Source organism: Pelodiscus sinensis, unplaced genomic scaffold (assembly GCF_049634645.1).
Source record: "Pelodiscus sinensis isolate JC-2024 unplaced genomic scaffold, ASM4963464v1 ctg80, whole genome shotgun sequence".
Taxonomy (NCBI): Eukaryota; Metazoa; Chordata; order Testudines; family Trionychidae; genus Pelodiscus; species Pelodiscus sinensis.
In genome coordinates, this window is record NW_027465901.1 from 20,001 (window position 1) to 39,880 (window position 19,880).

General features: G+C 49.6%; 1 protein-coding gene across 5 annotated transcripts in view; it reads right to left on the minus strand.

Annotated features, from left to right (window-relative positions):
• Positions 1-7,668: 7,668 nt before the first annotated feature.
• The window catches only part of GPN1 (GPN-loop GTPase 1), a 93,385-nt gene continuing 81,173 nt past the window's right edge, over positions 7,669-19,880 (minus strand). For all 5 annotated transcript variants that reach the window (XR_012899290.1, XM_075916266.1, XM_075916265.1 and 2 more), the window contains one exon: positions 7,669-8,221. Coding sequence is in view for 4 of the 5 variants with exons in the window: in XM_075916265.1 (XP_075772380.1) it covers positions 8,136-8,221 (86 nt within the window). In the remaining variant the exon portion in view is untranslated. The remainder of the gene's footprint in view (positions 8,222-19,880) is intronic.

Consider the following 19,880-nt stretch of genomic DNA (forward strand, 5'->3'; position numbering starts at 1 on the left):
GCTCCTGCGGCTGCCGCAGCTCTCGCTCCTCCTCCCACCCCTGCTGCCCCTGCTCCCTCTCCCGCTTCCTCCGCACCCCCCATCCTTCCTGCCCCACCCTCCACACCCACTCCCCCCCGAGGTCCCCACACCCGCAGTGTTGCAAGACGGGAGAGCCAGCCGGACCGCCAAGCCTGAGCTTTCCCTTCCCTTCCTCCCTTTCCACCCAGTTCCAGCTCTCTCCTCCCAGGTTTCCCCCTCCCCTCTCCCTCCCTCACTCCTCCCTCCCCCCACCCCAGTTATGTAAAATAGAGGTTTTTTTTTCCCAAAACAGGTGTATTTATTTGACATTAAGAAGGGAGGGGAAAGGGAAAGGGGGGGGAGGGTGGAAGAAGGCCCCAGTGGGGCATGCAGGGAGAGTTCAGTCCTCCTCCTCCACCTGGAAGCTCTCCCGCAGGGCTTCCTAGATCTGGACGCCCCCCCGCTGGGCTTCCTGGACGGCGGCGGTGTGGGGCTGAGCGTACTGGCCAGCCATGCGGTCAGCCTCAGCCATCCAGGCTGGCAGGAAAGCCTCCCCCTTCCTCTCACACAAATGGTGCAGCACAGAACATGCTGCCACCACGGGAGGGATGTTGTGCTCGGCCAGGTCGAGGCAGGTGAGGAGGCACCTAAATCGGGCTTTCAGTCACCCGAAGGCCCCCTCAATGATGATGCGGGCCCTGGTCAGCCTCGCATTGAAGGCCTGGCGGGAGGGGTTGAGGTGCCCATTTCCTCCTCCCCCTCTTGCTCCCCCTGCTCCCCCCGCTCCCGCTCCTGCTTCCACTCCTGCTTCCTCCACACCCCCTGTCCCTCCTGCCCCCCCTCCACAACCATTTCCCACCGACACCCCCGGACCCGCAGTGTGGCGAGACAGGAGAGGCAGCCGGACTCCCACCGAGGGAAGCTTTCCTTTCCCTTCCTCCCTTCCCTCCCCTTCCAGCTCCCTCGTCCCAGGTTTCCCCCTCCCCTCTCCCACCCTCATTCCTCCCTTCCCGCACCCAGTTATGTTCAATAAACAGACGTTTTTGTTTCAAAAACAGGTGTCTTTATTGTACAGTAGGTAGGGAGGGGAAAGGGGAAGGGGGGTAGGGTGGAAGAAGGCCCCAGTGGGGCATGCAGGGAGAGGTCAGTCCTCCTCCTCCTCCACCAGGAAGCTCTCCCGCAGGGCTTCCCGGATCCGGACAGCCCCCCGCTGGGCTTCCCGGATGGCGGTGGTGCGGGGCTGACCGTAGTGTCCAGCCATGCGGTCAGCCTCAGCCATCCAGGCTGGCAGGAAAGCCTCCCCCTTCCGCTCACACAAATTGTGGAGCACACAACATGCCGCCACCACGGGAGGGATGTTGTGCTCGGCCAGGTCTAGACGGGTGAGGAGGCATCGAAAGCGGGCTTTCAGTCGCCCGAAGGCCCCCTCCACCACGATGCAGGCCCTGGTCAGCCTGGCATTGAAGGCCTGGCGGGAGGGATTGAGGTGCCCCGTGCAGGGCTTCATGAGCCAGGGCTGCAGTGGGTAGGCGGCATCCCCCACCAGGCACACGGGCATGTCCATGTCCCCAACCCTGATGTGGCGGTCGGGGAAGAAGGCCCCGTCCTGCAGCCGCTGGCACACGGAGGAGTTGCGGTACACCCGGGCGTCGTGTGCTTTGCCGGACCAGCCCACATTAATGTCCGTGAACTGTCCCCGGTGGTCACACATGGCCTGCAGGATCACGGAGAAGTACCCCTTTCTGTTGACATACCAGGACGCCTGGTGCGTCCCGTCGATGGCCCCCCGAAGTTGGGGAAGCCGAGGGTGCCGAATCCCCGGATGACGGCGTCCGGGTCGGCGAGGCGGACCACCCTGCGGAGCAGCACCCGGTTGATGGCCTTGACCACCTGCGGAGAGAGACACAGCAAAGCGCCAATCAGTGGGGCGCCCGGGTGGCTGGGAGCGTGCGTGCCCTGGCAGTGCCCCGCACCCCACTCCCAGAAGCAACCCCCCTGGCAGCGTGTAGTACGGCCGGGACAGCCCGACCCCTCCGGTGCGGGGCGCTTTCGCCTCCTCCCGCCCCCCCCCCTTTGTCCCTGGGGCGGCCCATCCCCTCCTCGCAGCCCCCCTCCCCCCCGGCTCGGTGGCCGACAAGTGCCATACCTGCATGAGCACCGCGCCGACGGTGGATCTCCCCACGCTGAACTGGTTCCCGACGGATCGGTAGCTGTCCGGCGTGGAGAGCTTCCAGAGGGCGATGGCCACCCGCTTCTGGAGGGGGATGGCGGGTCTCATGCGAGTGTCCCTTCTTTGCAGGGCAGGGGCGAGCCACTCGCAGAGCTCCAGGAAGGTGTCCCTCCTCATCCTGAAGTTCTGGGTCCACTGTCGGTCTCCCCAGCGCTCCAGGACGATGCGGTCCCACCAGTCGCTGCTGGTGTCCAGACGCCAGATGCGGCGGGGCATGGCGGGGCATGCCGGCGCCCGGGCGCTGCCGCAACTGCTCCATGGCCCCCAGGGTGGCCAGGCGGAGAGGCAGCCTCCAGCCATTGCTGGCAGGCTTGCAGCAGCAAGTCCATAAACTGCACCAGAAAGTGCAGGGTGAGCTCTGGCTCCATGTTGCCACCTGCGGCGGCGTCCCCGAAGGGAAGCACCGACACAGACGGGTGCAGAGAAAAACGCTTTGCTGTCCCTTGGCGAGGTAGGCAAGCAAGCGGAAAAACTGAGTACCGGTTGTCCAGGGGGGTCCCTTTAAGCACGAGCCTCAGATAGCCTCAGACAGCAGCCACACAAAGCAACTACTGACCTGATGCCCTGCCAGAACCGGTTTCAGCTGCCCTTAAATGCCCCCCCCGCGTCCAATCAGTGTGGACGCGCTAGTTCGAATTAGCAAAATGCTAATTCGAACTAGTTTTTAGTTCTAGATGTGCTAGTTCAAATTAGCTTAGTTCGAATTAACTAATTCGAAGTAAGTTAGTTCGAATTAGCGCTGTAGTGTAGACATACCCTCAGAAGCCCAGAGGTCCTCTCCCTCTTCCGCACCACGGCTCCAACAGGAGGAACCTGGTAGACCCCTGGGGCACCACTTTGTGTGCAAACAGCAGGTGGGGCAAGTACTTGTTCCAGTCCTACGTGTGCTGGTGCATAAAGGTCTTCAGCATCTGCTTTAGTGTCCCATGGAACCTCCCCAGTGGCCCCATGGATTGGGAGTGATATGCCAAGGCCTAGGAGAGCCAGACCCCGTACTTCTCCCACAAGCACCGGAGCAGGGCGGATATGAATCCCTGGTCCACGAGGGACCTCCTTGGGGAACCCCACCCTGCTGATAATGGCAAGCACTGCATCTGCCACCGTGTCTGCCTCATGAGAGGGTAGAGCCACAGCCTCGGGGTAGCAAGTAGTGAAATACACCACTACCAGGATGTATTTCTCCTCTGTCTGGGTTGCCCTGCTGAGGGGCCCCACTAGATCCATCGCCACCCTCTGGAAAGGTTCCTCTATGATGGGCTGGGACCCCAAGGCAGCTTTCTTCCTCTCTAGGGCTTTCCCAGCCTCTGGCTGGAGTTACAAGACCAGCAGGACCGCTGCACACCTGCAAAGATCCCTGGCCAGTAAAAATTCTGCAGCGGCCTCAGCGGGGTGCACTAGATCCCGAGAATGGGACATCATGAGCCAGGTACAGCAGCCTATGGCGATACCTTTGGGGAGCCAGCAGCTGCTGGGGCCCCCATGACTCAGCCTTCCCTGGGGATCCCCTCTCCCACACGAACCTTTCCTGTCAGTCTCCCCCCAGGGACTGAGCTGCACCGAGGCCAGATCGGTCGCTCAGCTTCTGCAAGGAGGGATCTGCCTACATCTCGGCCTAGAATTCAGCAGCTGGGGCAGGGATAGGGACCTCTTCCCCAGGCCCCCTCCCCCACTGCCTGCGTCCAGGGTTCCACCTCTGTTGAGCCTGGCCCCCTGGGTCCCCCTGTCTGCTAGGATGGGACCTTGTGTCCCCTGCATGGTGCCCTCAAAGTGTGCTTGTCTGAAGTCCAGGGTCTGTATTTTGCTGCTCTCCTTTCATCCTTTGGACAGGATCCTGAACTCAAGCATCTCATAATCACTGCTGTCCAGGTTTCCACCAGTATTACTTCCTCTACTAATTCCTCCCTTGTTTGTGAGTAGTAGGACAAGTTGAGCATAGCCCCTCATATTTGTACCAATAAGTTGTTCCCAACATTCTCCAAAACTTCCTGGATTGTCTGTCTACCGTTGTATTGCTCTTCCAATAGATATCAAGGTGATTTAAGTCCCTTGTGAGAACCAGGGCCTGTGATCTGGAAGCTTCTCTTAGCTGTCTGAAGAAAGCCTCATCTACCTCATCTGGAAGTCTATAGAATGGGCTACCTATGGAGGTGGTGGAATTTCCATCCCTAGAGGTTTTTAAGTCCTGGCTTGACAAAGCGCGGGCTGGGATGATTTAGTTAGGGTTGGTCCTGCTTTGGGCAGGGGGCTAAACTCGATGACCTCCTGAGGTCTCTTCCAGCCATAGGATTTTCTGATTCTATGACATGGCTTTTGACAATAACCTGTAACCTACTAACCTCTTTTTTGTCCTATGACTGCAGAGGTGCAAATTAGTCATGTCACATTGAATTGTTTCCCAGACCTGAAGAATCCTAGAACTGGAAGGGACCTCAAAAGGTCATCGAGCCCAGTCTCCTGCCCTCACAACAGGACCAAGCACTGTCTAGATCATCCCTGACATGTGTCTGTCTAACCTGCTCTTAAATATCTCCAGTGAGGGAGATTCCACAACTTCCCTAGGCAATTTATTCCAGTGTTTAACCATCCTGACAGGTAGAAAGTTTTTCCTAATGTTCAACTAAACCACCCTAGCTGCAGTGTAAGCCCATTGCTTCTTGTCCTATCAGCAGAGGCCAAGGAGAACAATTTTTCCTCCCTCCTCCCTTTTAGCTACTTGAAAACCACTATCATATTCTCTCTGTCATCTCTTTTCTAAACTAAACAAGCCCAATTCTTTCAGTCTTCTCTCAGAGGTCATATTTTCTAGACCTTTCACCATTTTTGTCGCTCTTCTCTGGACGTTCTCTGATTTCTCCATTTTTCTTGAAATGTGGCACCCAGAACTTGACACAATACTCCAGTTGAGACCTAATCAGCACAGGGTAGAGCAGAAGAATAACTTGTGTCTTGCTCACAACACACCTGTTAATGCATCCTAAAATCACGTTTGCGTTTTCCCAACTGTGTCACACTGCTGATTTATGTTTAACTATGACCCCTAGATCCCTTTCTACAGTACTCTTTCCTAGACAGTCACTTCCCATTCTGTATGTGTGAAACTGATTGTTCCTTCCTAAGTGGAGCACTTTGCATGTTTCCTTATTAAAGTTCATCCTGTTTACCTCAGACCATTTCTCTAGTTGTTCTAGATCATTTTGAATTTTGACCCTATCCTCCAAAGCACTTGCAATCTCTCCCAGCTTGGTATCCTCTGCAAACATAACAAGTGTAGTCTCTATGCTGTCATCTGTATCGTTGATGAAAATATTGAACAGAACCGGTCCCAAAACAGACCCTTGTGTAACCCCACTTGTTGTGCCCTGCCAGCATGATTGTGAACCGATAATAACTACTCTGAGACTGGCTGCCCAGCCTGTTATGCACCCATCTTATAGTAGCCCCATCTAGGTTGCATTTCCCTAGTTTATTGATAAGAAGGTCATGCAAGACCATGTCAAATACCTTACTAACATCTAGTTATACTACATCCTCCGCTTCTCCCTTATCCACAAGGCTTGATATCCTATCAAAGAAAGCTATCAGATTAGTCTGACGATTTGTTCTTTACAAATCCATGCTGGCTGTTACCTATCACCTTATTATCTTCCAGATGTTTGCAGATGGATTCCTTAATTATTTGCTCCATTATTTTCCCTGGCACAGAAGAGGCTGTGTAACTCAAAACCTTATCTCTTGTGACAACAGGAGTTGGTCAATAAAAGATATTATTTCAACCACTTTGGCTCTCTAATACCCTGGGACTAGCACAACTGCAATACTTAGAAACGAGGATGACCATTTCAGATGGTGTTTGGTTCTGCCATGAGGGCAGGGGACTGGACTTGATCATCTTTCAAGGTCCCTTCCAGTTCTAGTAAGTGTTCTAGGATTCTAGTAGTCATAACTAATCAATGGAACAACATAACTACGAGCACAGTGGATTCTCTCACTTGAAGTTTTTAAATAAATAAAGACTGGATATCTTTCTAAAATATATGCTATAGATTAACCAGAAGTTACAGGACTGATCTAGTAATTACTAAGTGCAATTCTATGATCTGTGTACATAGGTGGTTGAACTACCTGATATTAATGATCCCTTCTGGCTTTAAAAGCTAAAAAAAAACAAAAAACCGTAAGGGATAACGTATATAGAAAGTAAATATCACAGTAGGTCAGTGGTCTCCAACCTTTTTATACCCAAGATCACTTTTTAAATCTCAGAACAGGTGAAGATCTACCGCCCCACCCCTTCCTTGAAGCCCCACCCTCTCTATTCTCCTCCTGTCCATCACTTGCTATCCCCAGCCCTTATTTACACACTCTGATAAACAGTTTATTTTTAAATTATGCGATATATAAAATTAAAATCACGTGTTTATAGTTATGAAATAAATGGTCTGGTTTTTATTCATCCTCCTCCGGGCCTGACGCCTCTCCTCCCCCCCCCCCCCCCGCAGCACAGGGAAACCCTGTGCATGCCTGCCCCGGGGCCAAACCCCTGTGGCAACCTGCCCCGGGGGCAATCCCCCCCCCCCCACGGCAGGGCCAAACCCCCTCTCCCACAGCGCAGCCATCCCCCTCCCTTCCCCTCCTGCAGCACAGCCAACCCCTGTGGGTGCCTACCCCCCCTCCTGCAGCACAGCCAAACCCCGTGGCTGACCCCCGCTCCCGTGGTGCAGGGAAACCCCAGTGCTTGACTCACCCCTCCAGCACCGGCAGCACAGGGAAGCTGCTGCACTCCTCCTCCAGGGCCAACGCCCCCTCCCCCAGCACGCAACAGAACTGTGGGAGGGGAGCAGCCCGCGCACTTCTGGAAGCCCTGGAAGTGACGCGGGCTTCAGACAGGACTTCTGTCCACCCCGCGGGAAGCTGGCACTACACTAGAGGTAGGTAGTGGGGCTTCTCGGAGCTGGGGGGAAAATGGGGGGTAGGAGTGCCCGAATGCCTCGCGATCGACTGGTCGAGGACTCGCGATCGACTCAATGGGTTGGTGACCACGGCAGTAGGTAATGGGAAGACTTCCCTCTCTCCAATTTGGACAGCACCTTCCATTTTTTGCTTGTCTTGAGGATGAAAAGTTTTAGAACTATTTGGAATAAGAATGAAACCTATGCAGTGTATTTGGTTCATTTCTGACTCAGAGAGAAGGAACACCATCTATTGAATCACTAACATCACTTCCTACAGCACCTGCATTTTCAGTGTCTCTGGTCCTAGCCATGTAATGACCAGTTGAGAATGCATTTAGCTTTACAGCTCAAGATACATAGCTTCAGGAATACAACTCACTTCCAGTGTGTGTGTGTCAGTGCGCCACAAGCATCCAGAGCAAGCTTATTCAATGAACCTCCCACAGAAAAAGAGTCCAACTGTCATTTCCAATCACCATTAAGTCATTTGTCAGTAGCAAAAAATATTTTATAATAAATTACAGAACAAAATAAAATGTCAAACATGGGACTGCAGTGACATTTCAGTTATCTTGTTTGTCATTCAGAGAAAACTTCATTTAGAAAAAAGTTCCTGAAAAAGACCTTTCTAATCTCTAATAAAACTTCAGGAAACAATGCTGTGACACTGGGAATTCAAGTTCACAACCATTTGGAGAAAATGGGAAAGTGCAATCCTTATTTTGCTTTAAAAGTCACAATGGCAAAAGGTTAAACACCTAAAGTCAGAACTCCAGCTCACTGTAACCAACTAATTTTGCAAGCATAGACATTTAAGATAAAGTACTTCTCAGAAGTTAGAATGCATACAGGGCTGCACTGGTGTCTTCATAGCACAGGAGGTGGTGGACTTTTTTCTCTTGTTGTTCTCTCTAGTCAAAGGGGTTGTAGCCTTCTGCATCTAAAAGTCCCTCTTAGTGGCTGCTTCTATTTTGGTACTTCATCCTTGTCTCCTGCATGAAGTTTCTGAAGGCTGGTTCTTCATGGCTTTCCTCAGTGACTAGAGAAAAAAAATCATAAATCAATTCTGCATAAGATTCTGAGTTAAGGCAGGAGTAATGCTACTGGGAACATAGAATAACATGGAACATGTCGGGGGGGGGGGGGGTGGAACCAATGGCCCACAGGCTAGATCCAGTCCCTGGCCTACTTAGATTTGGTCCCTGGCAAGGCTCGGAGCTTCCCTCTGCAGTGGGCCAAACCAGCACTCACTTCCAGTCCCACGACATGAGCAGAGCCCTGGAGCAAAATGTGAGTATCTTTATTTATTGCTCCGCACTTGTGTGTTCCCCAATTGATTTCTCCGTGGGTCAATGGCCACTGACCAAAAAAGGTTTTCTACCCCAATCTAGGTCTTCATCTCCTTGGCTCACTCAAGTCCTAGGAACTCACAGGAAAGGAATATGAGAAGCTAGAAAGTCAGAAAGGAAAATAGAAACGGTGCAAGTTGATATGGTCACTCATGCCCTAAGCTGAAGGGAAAAGGTGACAGCTGCCAAAAGCAGAACTTTGTGGGACTGCCAAAGAGGAAAAGACACTGAGCAATTTGACATAGCAGTGAAAGGTATAGCCAGTGACAGCATCGTAATTTCTCTTCTAAAATGTTAACTTTCTAAAATCTTAGCCTCTCCCTCTGACATCTTTTCATGAATATGTAACCATTAGCTCAAGCACTATGCAGTTAAAAACAAAACTTCTCATCTCCCCCTTCCCCCAGCTCAATCCACCACCTCTCAACATCACTATCCTGCCTGGCACTCATCCTTCATCAGATTCGCTCTAGGTTCTCAAATCCAGACATTTGTCTAAATCTTGCTGATTTTTTTCTGTCTCTAAGGCCTTGTCTACACGGCAAAATTTTATTCTCAAAAGGCAGATTTTGACAACAAAACAGGGGAGGTGTACACACTGCAATGACACTTTTTGGTGAAAAAACTCTTCAGTTTCAGTGACAAACACACCTCAATGAGTGTCAGTGTAGAAACTACCATTTACTAGATCACAGAACTGGCCTTCCCTGGTGTCCCACAATCTGCCATGATCATTTTGCTCATTGTTTTGAACTCTGCTGTCCTGCAAGCATGCATGTGTGTGTGAGAGAGAGAGAAACTACTGTGCTGAGCAGAATCAAGGCAGAAGGAAGATGTCAGGCATGTGTCTCTGTCTGGCTGCTGTCTGAACTTAAGGAGACAGCATGCTGACACATTCACTCTTGCCCAGCATACATAGATGAATGTAGGAGATAGCTGTGTAGAGAGTCTCTGGGTTAAGCTAAAAGGGGTAAAAAATGAGGGTGATATCATGCTAGGAGTCTACTACAGGCCACCTAGCCAGCTGGAAGAGGTGGATGAGGCCTTTTTTAAACAATTAACAAAACTATCCAAAGCCCAAAATTTGGTGGTGATGGGGGACTTCAACTATCCAGACATATGTTGGGAAACTAATACAGCGAGGCACAGGCTATCCAATAAGTTTCTGGACTGCATTGGAGACAACTTTCTGTTTCAGAAGGTTGAAAAAGCTACCAGAGGAGAAGCTGTTCTGGATTTGGTTTTAACAAATAGGGAGGAACTAGTTGAGAACTTGAAAGTGGAAGACAGTATAGGGGACAGTGATCATGAACTCTATTATTTCGTGATCTTAAGGAAAGGTAGAAGGGAGACCAGCACAATTGAGGTAATGGATTTCAGGAAGGCAGATTTTGATAAGCTCAGAGAACTTGTAGGTAAGGTCCCATGGGAAGCAAGACTGAAGGGAAAAACAACTGAGGAGAGTTGGAAGTATTTCAAAGGGACGTTGTTAAGGGCCCAAAAGCAAACAATTCCGCTGTGTAGGAAAGATAGAAAATATGGCAAAAGACCAGCTTGGCTTAACAAGGAGATCTTGCACGATCTCAAAATAAAAAAGGAGTCATATAAAAAATGGAAACTAGGACAACTAACAAAGGAGGAATATAGGCAAGCAACACGGGAATGCAGGGGCAAGATTAGAAAGGCAAAGGCACAAAATGAGATCAAACTAGCTACAGGCATAAAGGGAAACAAGAAGACCTTTTATAAATACATTAAAAGCAAGAGGAAGACCAAGGACAGGGTAGGCCCATTGCTTAGTGAGGAGGGAGAAGCAGTAACAGGGAACTTGGAAATGGCGGAGATGCTCAATGACTTCTTTGTTTCGGTCTTCACCGAGAAGTCTGGAGGTGTGCCTAACGTAGTGAATACAAGCAGAGAGAGGGTAAGTTTAGAAGATAGGATACACAAAGAACAAGTTAAAAATCACGTAGGAAAGTTAGATGTCAGCAAGTCACCAGGTCCTGATGAAATGCATCCCAGGATACTCAAGGAGCTGATAGAGGAGGTATCTGAGCCTTTAGCTATGATCTTTGAAAAATCATGGCAGACGGGAGATTCCAGAAGACTGGAAAAGGGCAAATATTGTGCCCATCTATAAAAAGGGGAAGAAGAACAACCCAGGAAACTACAGACCGGTCAGTTTAACGTCTGTCCCAGGGAAGATAATGGAGCAGGTAATTAAGGAAATCATATGCAAACACTTGGAAGGTAATAAAGTGATAGGGAATAGCCAGCATGGGTTTGTGAAGAACAAGTCATGCCAAACTAATCTGATAGCTTTCTTTGATAAGATAACGAGCCTTGTGGATAAGGGAGAAGCGGTGGATGTCATATACCTAGACTTTAGTAAGGCATTTGATACGGTCTCGCATGATATTCTTATTGATAAACTAGGCAAATATAACTTAGATAGGGCCACGATAAGGTGGGTGCATAATTGGCTGAATAACCGTAGTCAGAGAGTTGTTGTTAATGGTTCTAAATCCTGCTGGAAAGGGATAACAAGTGGAGTTCCTCAAGGGTCTGTTTTGGGACCCGTACTGTTCAATATCTTCATCAATGATGTAGATATTGGGATAGAGAGTACGCTTATTAAGTTTGCAGATGATACCAAACTGGGTGGGGTTGCAACTTCTTTGGAGGATAGGGACATAATTCAAAATGACCTTAGCAAGTTAGAGAAATGGTCAGAGGTAAACAGGATGAGGTTTAATAAAGAGAAATGCAAAGTGCTCCACTTAGGAAGGAACAATCAGTCCCATACACACAAGATGGGAAGCGACTGTCTAGGAAGGAGCATGGTGGAAAGGGATCTAGGGGTCATAGTGGACCACAAGTTGAATATGAGCCAACAGTGTGATGCTGTTGCAAAAAAAGCAAATATGATTCTAGGTTGTATCAACAGGTGTGTTGTAAGCAAAACTCGTGAAGTCATTCTGCCGCTCTACTCTGCACTAGTTAGGCCTCAGCTGGAGTACTGTGTCCAGTTCTGGGCGCCACATTTCAAGAAAGATGTGGAGAAATTGGAAAGGGTACAGAGAAGAGCGACAAGAATGATTAAAGGTTTAGAGAACATGACCTATGAAGCCAGGCTTCATGAACTGGGCTTGTTTAGTTTGGAAAAAAGAAGATTAAGGGGGGACATGATAGCGGTTTTCAAATATCTAAAAGGGTGTCACAAGGAGGAAGGAGAAAATTTGTTCCTCTTGGTTTCTGAGGACAGGACAAGGAGTAATGGGCTTAAAGTGCAGCAGGGGAGGTTTAGATTGGACATTAGGAAAAAATTCCTAACTGTCAGGGTGGTCAAATATTGGAATAAATTGCCAAGGGAGGTGGTGGAATCTCCCTCTCTGGAGATATTTAAGAACAGGTTAGATAGACATCTGTCAGGGATGGTGTAGATGGAGCTTGATCCTGCCTTGAGGGCGGGGGGCTGGACTCGATGACCTCTCGAGGTCCCTTCCAGTCCTATTATTCTATGATTCTATAAATACTCCCCCCAATACACACTGCCATTCTCTTGCTCCCAAACTCCCTGTCACACGTTCCCCCATTCTCCCCCATTGCAGTTTTAAAGTGGCAGGCAATCTAGTAGGATGCCCTTGAAACAAAGGGATTGAGAAACCTGCATCATTTGATGCTGTAGCTAGCCCATGAGGCATTGCAAACCCTCCCCAAAGCACTCTGGGGCCAGTTGCACAATGGGCTAGCTACCCACAGTGTCAATGCTTGTATGTATGCACTCTGCTGGCACAAAGAACATAGCATGGACATGCAAAAGTGGTTTAATTAAAGTGCTTTAATTAAAAAGGCAAAACTTTGTGACAAAACTCCACAGTGTAGACATAGGCTAAGATATAGCCTTTCTTTTCCATCCACGTAGTTTAAACAGCCATCCAAGTCTTACATCTCAATTATTGCAGCATTGTTCTCTCTAGCCTTGAAAAATGCAATCTTGCCCTGCTTATATCCATTCAGAATGCTGGTTGAAAGAATTTTCCAAGCTTCTTTGACCAGGTCATTTGTCTCTTAGAATCATAGAATACTAGGACTGGAAGGGACCTCGAGAGGTCATTGAGTCCAGTCACCTGCCCTCATGGCAGGACCCAGTACTGTCTAGACCATCCCTGATAGACATTTATCTAATCTACTCTTAAGTATCTCCACAGATGGAGATTCCACAACCTCCCTAAGCAATTTATTCCAGTGTTTAGCCTGAGAGTCAGGAACTTTTTCCTAATGTCCAACCTAAACCTCCCTTGTTGAAGTTTAAGCCCATTGCTTCTTGTTCTATCCTCAGAGGAGAGGAAGAACAATTTTTTTCACTCCTCCTTGTGACACCCTTTTAGATACCTGAAAACCGCTATCATGTCCCCTCGCAATCTTCTCTTTTCCATACAGGAAGTCCCCGGGTTACATCAATCCGACTTACGTCGGATCCCTAGTTACAAATGGGGGGGAGGGGGACGCAGCTAGTGTGGGATGCCTCCCCCACTGTCGCCACCTCCGGCGGCACGGGGGGCGCTTCCCCCCAGCAGATCAGGGAGATGCGGAGCTAGCGCCCCCCCACCCCCAGCAGACCAGGGAGACGCAGAGCGGCTTTTCTCTCTGCGGAGGACACGGGCGGCAGGACCACCGAGACGCGCCGTGGTCCCGTCGCCCATGTCCTCTGAGGCGAGAAAAGCCGCTCCGTGTCTCCCTGGTCTGCTGGGGGGAAGCGCCCCCTGCGCTGCCAGAGGCGGCGACAGTGGGGGAGGCACCCCGCACTAGCTGCACCCCGGCGGTGGCATTTCCATTCAGGCGGCGCTGAGGGAGCCCGGCGTGCCCAGTGCATTGTGGGACTGGGCTGGGAGTTCCGTTCACGGGAGGAGGCGGAGAGAGGGCGAGGAGCGAGCTGGTAAGAGGGAGACCGGGGGGGGGGAGGGGGGCAGGCGGGGAGATTTAAAGGGGAATCTGCCTCCGCCGTTAAACACCCTGCCCTGCACCGGGCTGCAGCCTCCGGGCACTGCAGCGGCCGGTGGGGGTGCACGCTTGGCCCCAGCCCCAGAGCCTGGCCGCGGGAGGGGCGGGGGAAGGGGATGAGAAGCGCTGCCGGGGCCGCTTTAAAAAACTCCCCGCGCTGAGGCCGGCAGACGACAGGTTACATTTTTCACCCGCCGACATTTTTGTTGCTGCTGGGGCCCCACGCCGTAGAGTCCCCTGGTCGGGGAGCCTGGCGCGTGCCGCTCGTGGGGAACTTTCCACCCTCTCCCCGCCCTCCCCAGGGCTGCGGCGGCGGCAATGGGGGGAGGCTGCGGCACTTCGCCTCCAAAGGCTGCCCCGGCACCTCTGCTTGCAGTGAAGGGTTAACTCTGCTCCTGCTGACATTTTACCTGTTCCCCCCTTCCTCCGCGCTTTTCCTGGTAATAATTTCGTGTGTAAGGGAGATCGTCCGTGCCCCCCACCCCCGCTTCTGCACAGCTCTGTGGAGGAGCCTCCAGGGGTGGGGTGGGGTGCTGGAAGGGGACTGCTGTGTGCGCGGCTCTTTCCTGTGCACCGCCAGCCGGGCTCCCACACGGCTGCACAAAGAGCAGCAGTAGAGGCCCTTGCTTGCCTTTAAAGGCAGCAGCTTGAAATTTAAGGTGTCCCAGAGCCATGTCTATCTGGAGCCCTCAGCGCTACACTCAATGGAGAAATGCTCGTTTGCAGTTTTTCACCCTGTAGATATCCCTCACTTGTGTTGCTATTCCCTGTCCTTGGGTTTATTTTGTGTAGGTACCTGGTCCTGTTCCGAGACGCGCCGCCTGACAGGCGGTTCAGCCGCCGCTGCCCCGAGCGCCGCAGGGGAAGCGCCCCCCACGCCGCGGGAGGCGGCGACAGTGGGGGAGGCACCCCGCCCCGCCAGCTTTGGGTCCATTGGCCCTGTGGACGCCCCTGGGCAGCTCCAACACTCCCCGCTGTCGGCTCGAAGGAGGGTCTTGAGAATAAAGCTTGAGAATAAAGGACTGAGAGAAGTGAGGTGTGGGAGAATAAAACTGAGCTCTGGAGAAATGTTTGGCTAGAGTTTCCCCTACAATATGTACCAGTTCCGACTTACATACAAATTCAACTTAAGAACAAACCTACAGTCCCTATCTTGTACGTAACCCGGGGACTGCCTGTACTAAACAAATCCAGCTTTTTCAGTCTTCCTTCATAGGTCATGTTCTCTAGACCTTTAATCATTCTTGCTGCTCTTCTCTGGACCTTCTCCAATTTCTCCACATCTTTCTTGAAATGTGGTGTCCAGAACTGGACACAATACTCCAACTGAGGCCTAATCAGCACAGAGAAGAGCGGAAGAATGACTTCTCTTGTCTTGCTCATAACACACCTGTTAATGCATCCTAGAATCATGTTTGCTTTTTTTGCAACTGTGTCACACTGTCTCATATTTAGCTTATGGTCCACTATATCCCCTAGAGCCCTTTCTGCCATGCTCCTTTCTAGACAGTTGCTTCCCATTCTGTATGTGTGAAACTGATTGTTCCTTCCTAAATAGAGCACTTTGCATTTGTCCTTATTAAACTTCTTCCTGTTTACCTCACACCATTTCTCCACTTTGTCCAGATCATTTTGAATTATGACCCTATTCTCCAAAGAAGTTGCAACCCCTCCCAGCTTGGTATCATCTGCAAACTTCGTAAGTGTACTCTCTATGCCGATATCTAAATCGTTGATGAAGATATTGAACAGAACTGGTCCCAAAACAGACCCCTGCAGAAACCCACTTGTTATACCTTTTCAGCAGGATTATGAATCGTTAATAACTACTCTGAGAATAGTTATCCAGCCAGTTATGCACCCACTTTATAGTAGCCCCATCTAAGTTGTATTTGCCTGGTTTATTTATAAGAATATCATCATGCAAGACCGTTTCAAATGCCTTACTAAAGTCTAGGTATACCACATCCACCGCTTCTCCCTTAACCACAAGACTCGTTATCCTATCAAAGAAAGCTATCAGATTGGTTTGACATGATTTGTTCTTTACAAATCCATCCTGGCTGTTCCCTATCATTTTATTATCTTCCAAGTGTCTGCAGATGGTTTCCTTAATTACTTGCTCCATCATCTTTCCTGGCACAGAAGTTAAACTGACTGGTCTGTAGTTTTCTGGGTTATTTCCCTTTTTTCCTCTTGCATCCTTCTTCTGGCTCTCCCTTATCACATCAAACAAACCTACTTGCATTCCTCTTCCAGAATATTCAACATCAATCCCTACTACATCAATCATCTCATTTGCTATTGAGCTGCTGATACTTGTCTCTGATCCATCCACAAGGGCAGCCTCCACAGCATACCTGTTAGTCCTTGTTTGAAAGTGTTTCTCCATTGCTGCTCTTAACTCATGGGTGGTGCCCCCACAAACTTCCACAAAGGTGTCTCATTTTCACCTTCAAATTCCTTCTCAAAACTCTTTGCCATGATGCCAACAAAAAAGTTGACGATATTTTGACTATCGCTGAGCAAAGACCATTGGCTACATGGCTGACTCCTTGTATTCCTCTGTCCATTTATCTCTTTTGTCCTATATTTAGATTGTAAACTCTGAGGCAGGTAGTGTTTTTCTGCTCTGTTTGTACATCACCTAGGACAACTGAGTGCTGCTCCACGAAAACCAGTTACAAACCCTATGTACCTGTTGTTCTTTGAGATGGAATGAACATGAGCAACACATTCTATCTGTGCACAAATCAAATGCACAGTTGCTGGAAATTTAATGGTATCCACAGGGCCACCCCTAGTGCCCCTTGGAATCCCACACTTACGCACCTGTGAGATCAGCTGTTGTGACACTCTAGATGCAGCTACTATAAAGTGGGTGCATAACTGTCTGGATAACTGTTCTCGGAGAGTAGTTATTAGTGGTTCTATGGAAACAAAAGGTTTCTACAAGCATGTTAGCAATAAGGGTGATCAGAGAGGGTGTGGGGCCCTTACTGGATGAGGGAGGTAACCTAGTGTCAGATGATGTGGGAAAAGCTGAAGTACTCAATGCTTTCTTTGCCTCTGTCTTCACGGACAAGGTCAGCTCCCAGACTACTGCACTAGGCAACACAGTATGGGAAGGAGGTGGACAGCCCTTGGTGGGGAAAGAACAGGTTAGGAATTATTTAGAAAAGCTAAACATACACAAATCCATGGGTCCAGGTTTAATGCAACTGAGGGTTCTGAGGGAGTTGGCAAATGTCACTGCAGAGCCTTTGGCCATGATCTTTGAAAACTCGTGGAGATAGGGAGAGATCCCGAATGATTGGAAGAAGGCAAAGTCAGCCTGACCAATTTGATTAGCTTCTATGATGAGGTACGATTAGCAGGCTCTGTGGATACGGGGAAGTCAGTGGATGTGATGTACCTTGATTTTAGCAAAGCTTTTGATACAGTCTCCCACAATATTCTTGCCAGAAAGTTAAGGGAATATGGATTGGATAAATGAACTGTAAGATGGATAGAAAACTGGCTAGACTGTCGGGCCCAATAGGTAGTGATCAATGGCTTGATGTCAGGTTGGCGGTCGGTTTCTAGTGGAGTGCCCCAGGGATCTGTTCTAGGACTGGTTTTGTTCAACATCTTTATTAATGACCTGGATGAGGGGATGGATTGCACCCTCAGGAAGTTCACAGAGGACACTAAGCTAGGGTGAGAGGTAGATACACTGGAGGGCAGGGATAGGGTCCAGAGTGACCTGGACAGATTAGAGGATTGGGTCAAAAGAAATCTGATGAGGTTCAACAATGACAAGTGAAGAGTCCTGCACTTGGGATGGAAGGATCCCAAACATTGTTACAGGCTGGGGACCAACTGGCCAAGCAGTAGTTCTGCAGAAAAGGACCTAGGGATTACAGTCGATGAGAAGCTGGATATGAGTCAACAGTGTGCCCTTGTAACCAAGAGAGCCAATGGTGTATTAGAGTGCATTAGGAGGAGCATTGCCAGGATATCCAGGGAAGTGATTATTCCCCTTTATTTGGCTCTGGTGAGGCTACATCTGGAGTATTGTGTCCAGTTCTGGGCCCTCCACTATAGAAAGGATGTGGACACATTGGAGAGGGTCTGGCAGATTGGCAACCAAAATGATTAGGGGGCTAGAACGCATGACCTATGAGGAGAGACTGAGAGATTTGGGTTTGTTTAGTCTGCAGAAAAGAAGAGCGAGGGGGGATTTGATAGCAGCCTTCAACTTCCTGAAGTGAGGTTCCAAAGAGGATAGAAAGAGGCTGTTCTCAGTAGTGATGGATGGCAGAAAAAGGAGCAATGGTCTCAAGTTATAGTGGGAGAGGTCTGTGTTGGGTATTAGGAAAAACTTTCACGAGGAGGGTGGTGAAGCACTGGGATGGGTTACCTAGAGAGGTGGTGGAATCTCTATCCCTGGAGGTTTTTAAGTCTCAGCTTGACAAAGCCCTGGCTGGGTTGATTTAGTTGGGATTGGTCCTGATTTGGGCAGGGGCTGGACTTGATGACCTCCTGAGGTCTCTTCCAACTCTATGATTCTATGAGTTTCAGGGTGAGATGACACAGAAGAGTCCTCATCATTCGAGGTTGGGTCATCATCCTCCTGGTAGGCTGACCTATTCAGGGATGGCAAGGAGTGGCTCTTGATGGTGCTGATGGAGTTGGCTAAGGCTGTATCTACTGTGCTCAACATGATGCCTAGAGGCCAATTGGCTGGAAGTGGCATACGAGGGGGCAGCCATTGAGGTGGTTGCCATTGCAGTACTGGTTGTTGCTGCTACTCTGCGTGCTTTGGGGTGTGGGTACCGACCAAGGGCTTGTCATCCTCATCACTCAAAAACAGTGGTGCTGACCTTGCAGAAGTGGAAAGCACAAACTTGCTGGATGTGGGTGTGCAGTCGGTGCTCAGTAACGTGGTTTTGGGCACCGAAGTGATCCTGAAGTCCTCCACAGTAGTAAAAGGGAGCGATCCAAGGATCACAAGAGCTGGTGACAGTGTGGAGGGTGTTACCGCTGTAATCTGTGGTGCCACTGGTGCCAGATGAGAGGCCATTGGTGCTGCATGTTTGTGCCCTCTTCTGCACCAGAGATGGTATTGGTGCCAACGATGACAAAGTGAGGCTTGGCTTCCTTCAGTGCTAATGGTGCCTCAGCCAGTTTGGTCTTTGCTTTTGTTAGTGCCAAAGCGGTCTCAGACTGCCAGTGGTGCTGATTTAGACTTTGGCTTTACTGGAGCCTTGGTGCCTGTCTTGGTAAGGTCCTTGGACGCTCGGGAACTGTTGGTACCAGACAGTCCCGGTACTTCCCTGTCCAGTGCCCTGATAGATATGGTGCAGGGGGTATCCTAGGTGCTTGCCCCCATTTCTTTGAGTAAGATCTCTTCCTGGAATGCTTAGATTAGAGGAAGTCTCTGGTGCTCAAGTCCGACAGAGCCACCTTCTTGGACCTGGCTAGCGCACACCACCGGAAAAAGCAGAGTGGCAGCGGGGGATGCGGGAGAGGGATCTTGGGTTGATCGGGCAGAAGCGGGACAAGCAGCTGTTGCTGCTGCTAGGTCCCTTGGTAAAGGCAGCATGTGTGTGTGTGTGTGGGGGGGGGGAAGAGTACTATCAGTGAGTGGAACACCGGAACTCCTACTAACTGTGAGGATCAGAACAAATCCCCATACACACTGTGAGGACACGTGGCTCCTGTGTGTGACTAAGTTTAAGAATTCAATCTAATATCAAAATTCCCCATGGATTGTTGGTTAAAAGAAGGAACTTTAAAGAGAAAAGTGAGTACTTCAAACTCCAGTATTTTTACTGAAACCAGCAAGGAAAATACTGAGGCAGCTCATGTTAATTATGAAAAATTTCAGCTGACTAATAAGAAACGCAGGTATTGTGAGGACTATTTGGCATTTGGATTCACAAGCAATGGAAATGAAGATGCTCCAGGTGCCCAGTGTGTAGTGTGCAACAAAATATTATCTAATAGTTGTTTAGTACCTGCTAAATTGCGAAGACATTTTGAAACAAATCATCCAGAATACAAAGATAAAGACATTCATTTTTTTAAGCAAAAGCTTGAATTGCTTGAAAAAAGTAAACTCTTCATGTCAAAAATTGCCAAATCTGATAATGAAAATGCAACAGAGGCATCTTACAAAGTAAGCTATCGTATATCGCTCGCCGAAGAAACACACACTATTGGGGAATCACTCATAAAACCATGTGCAAAAGATATTGTGATGTGTATGTTGGATCAGGAGTCTAGTAAAAAAGTTGAGGCTGTGCCACTATCAAACAATACTGTCACATGTCGTATTCACGATCTTGCTGCTGACATCGA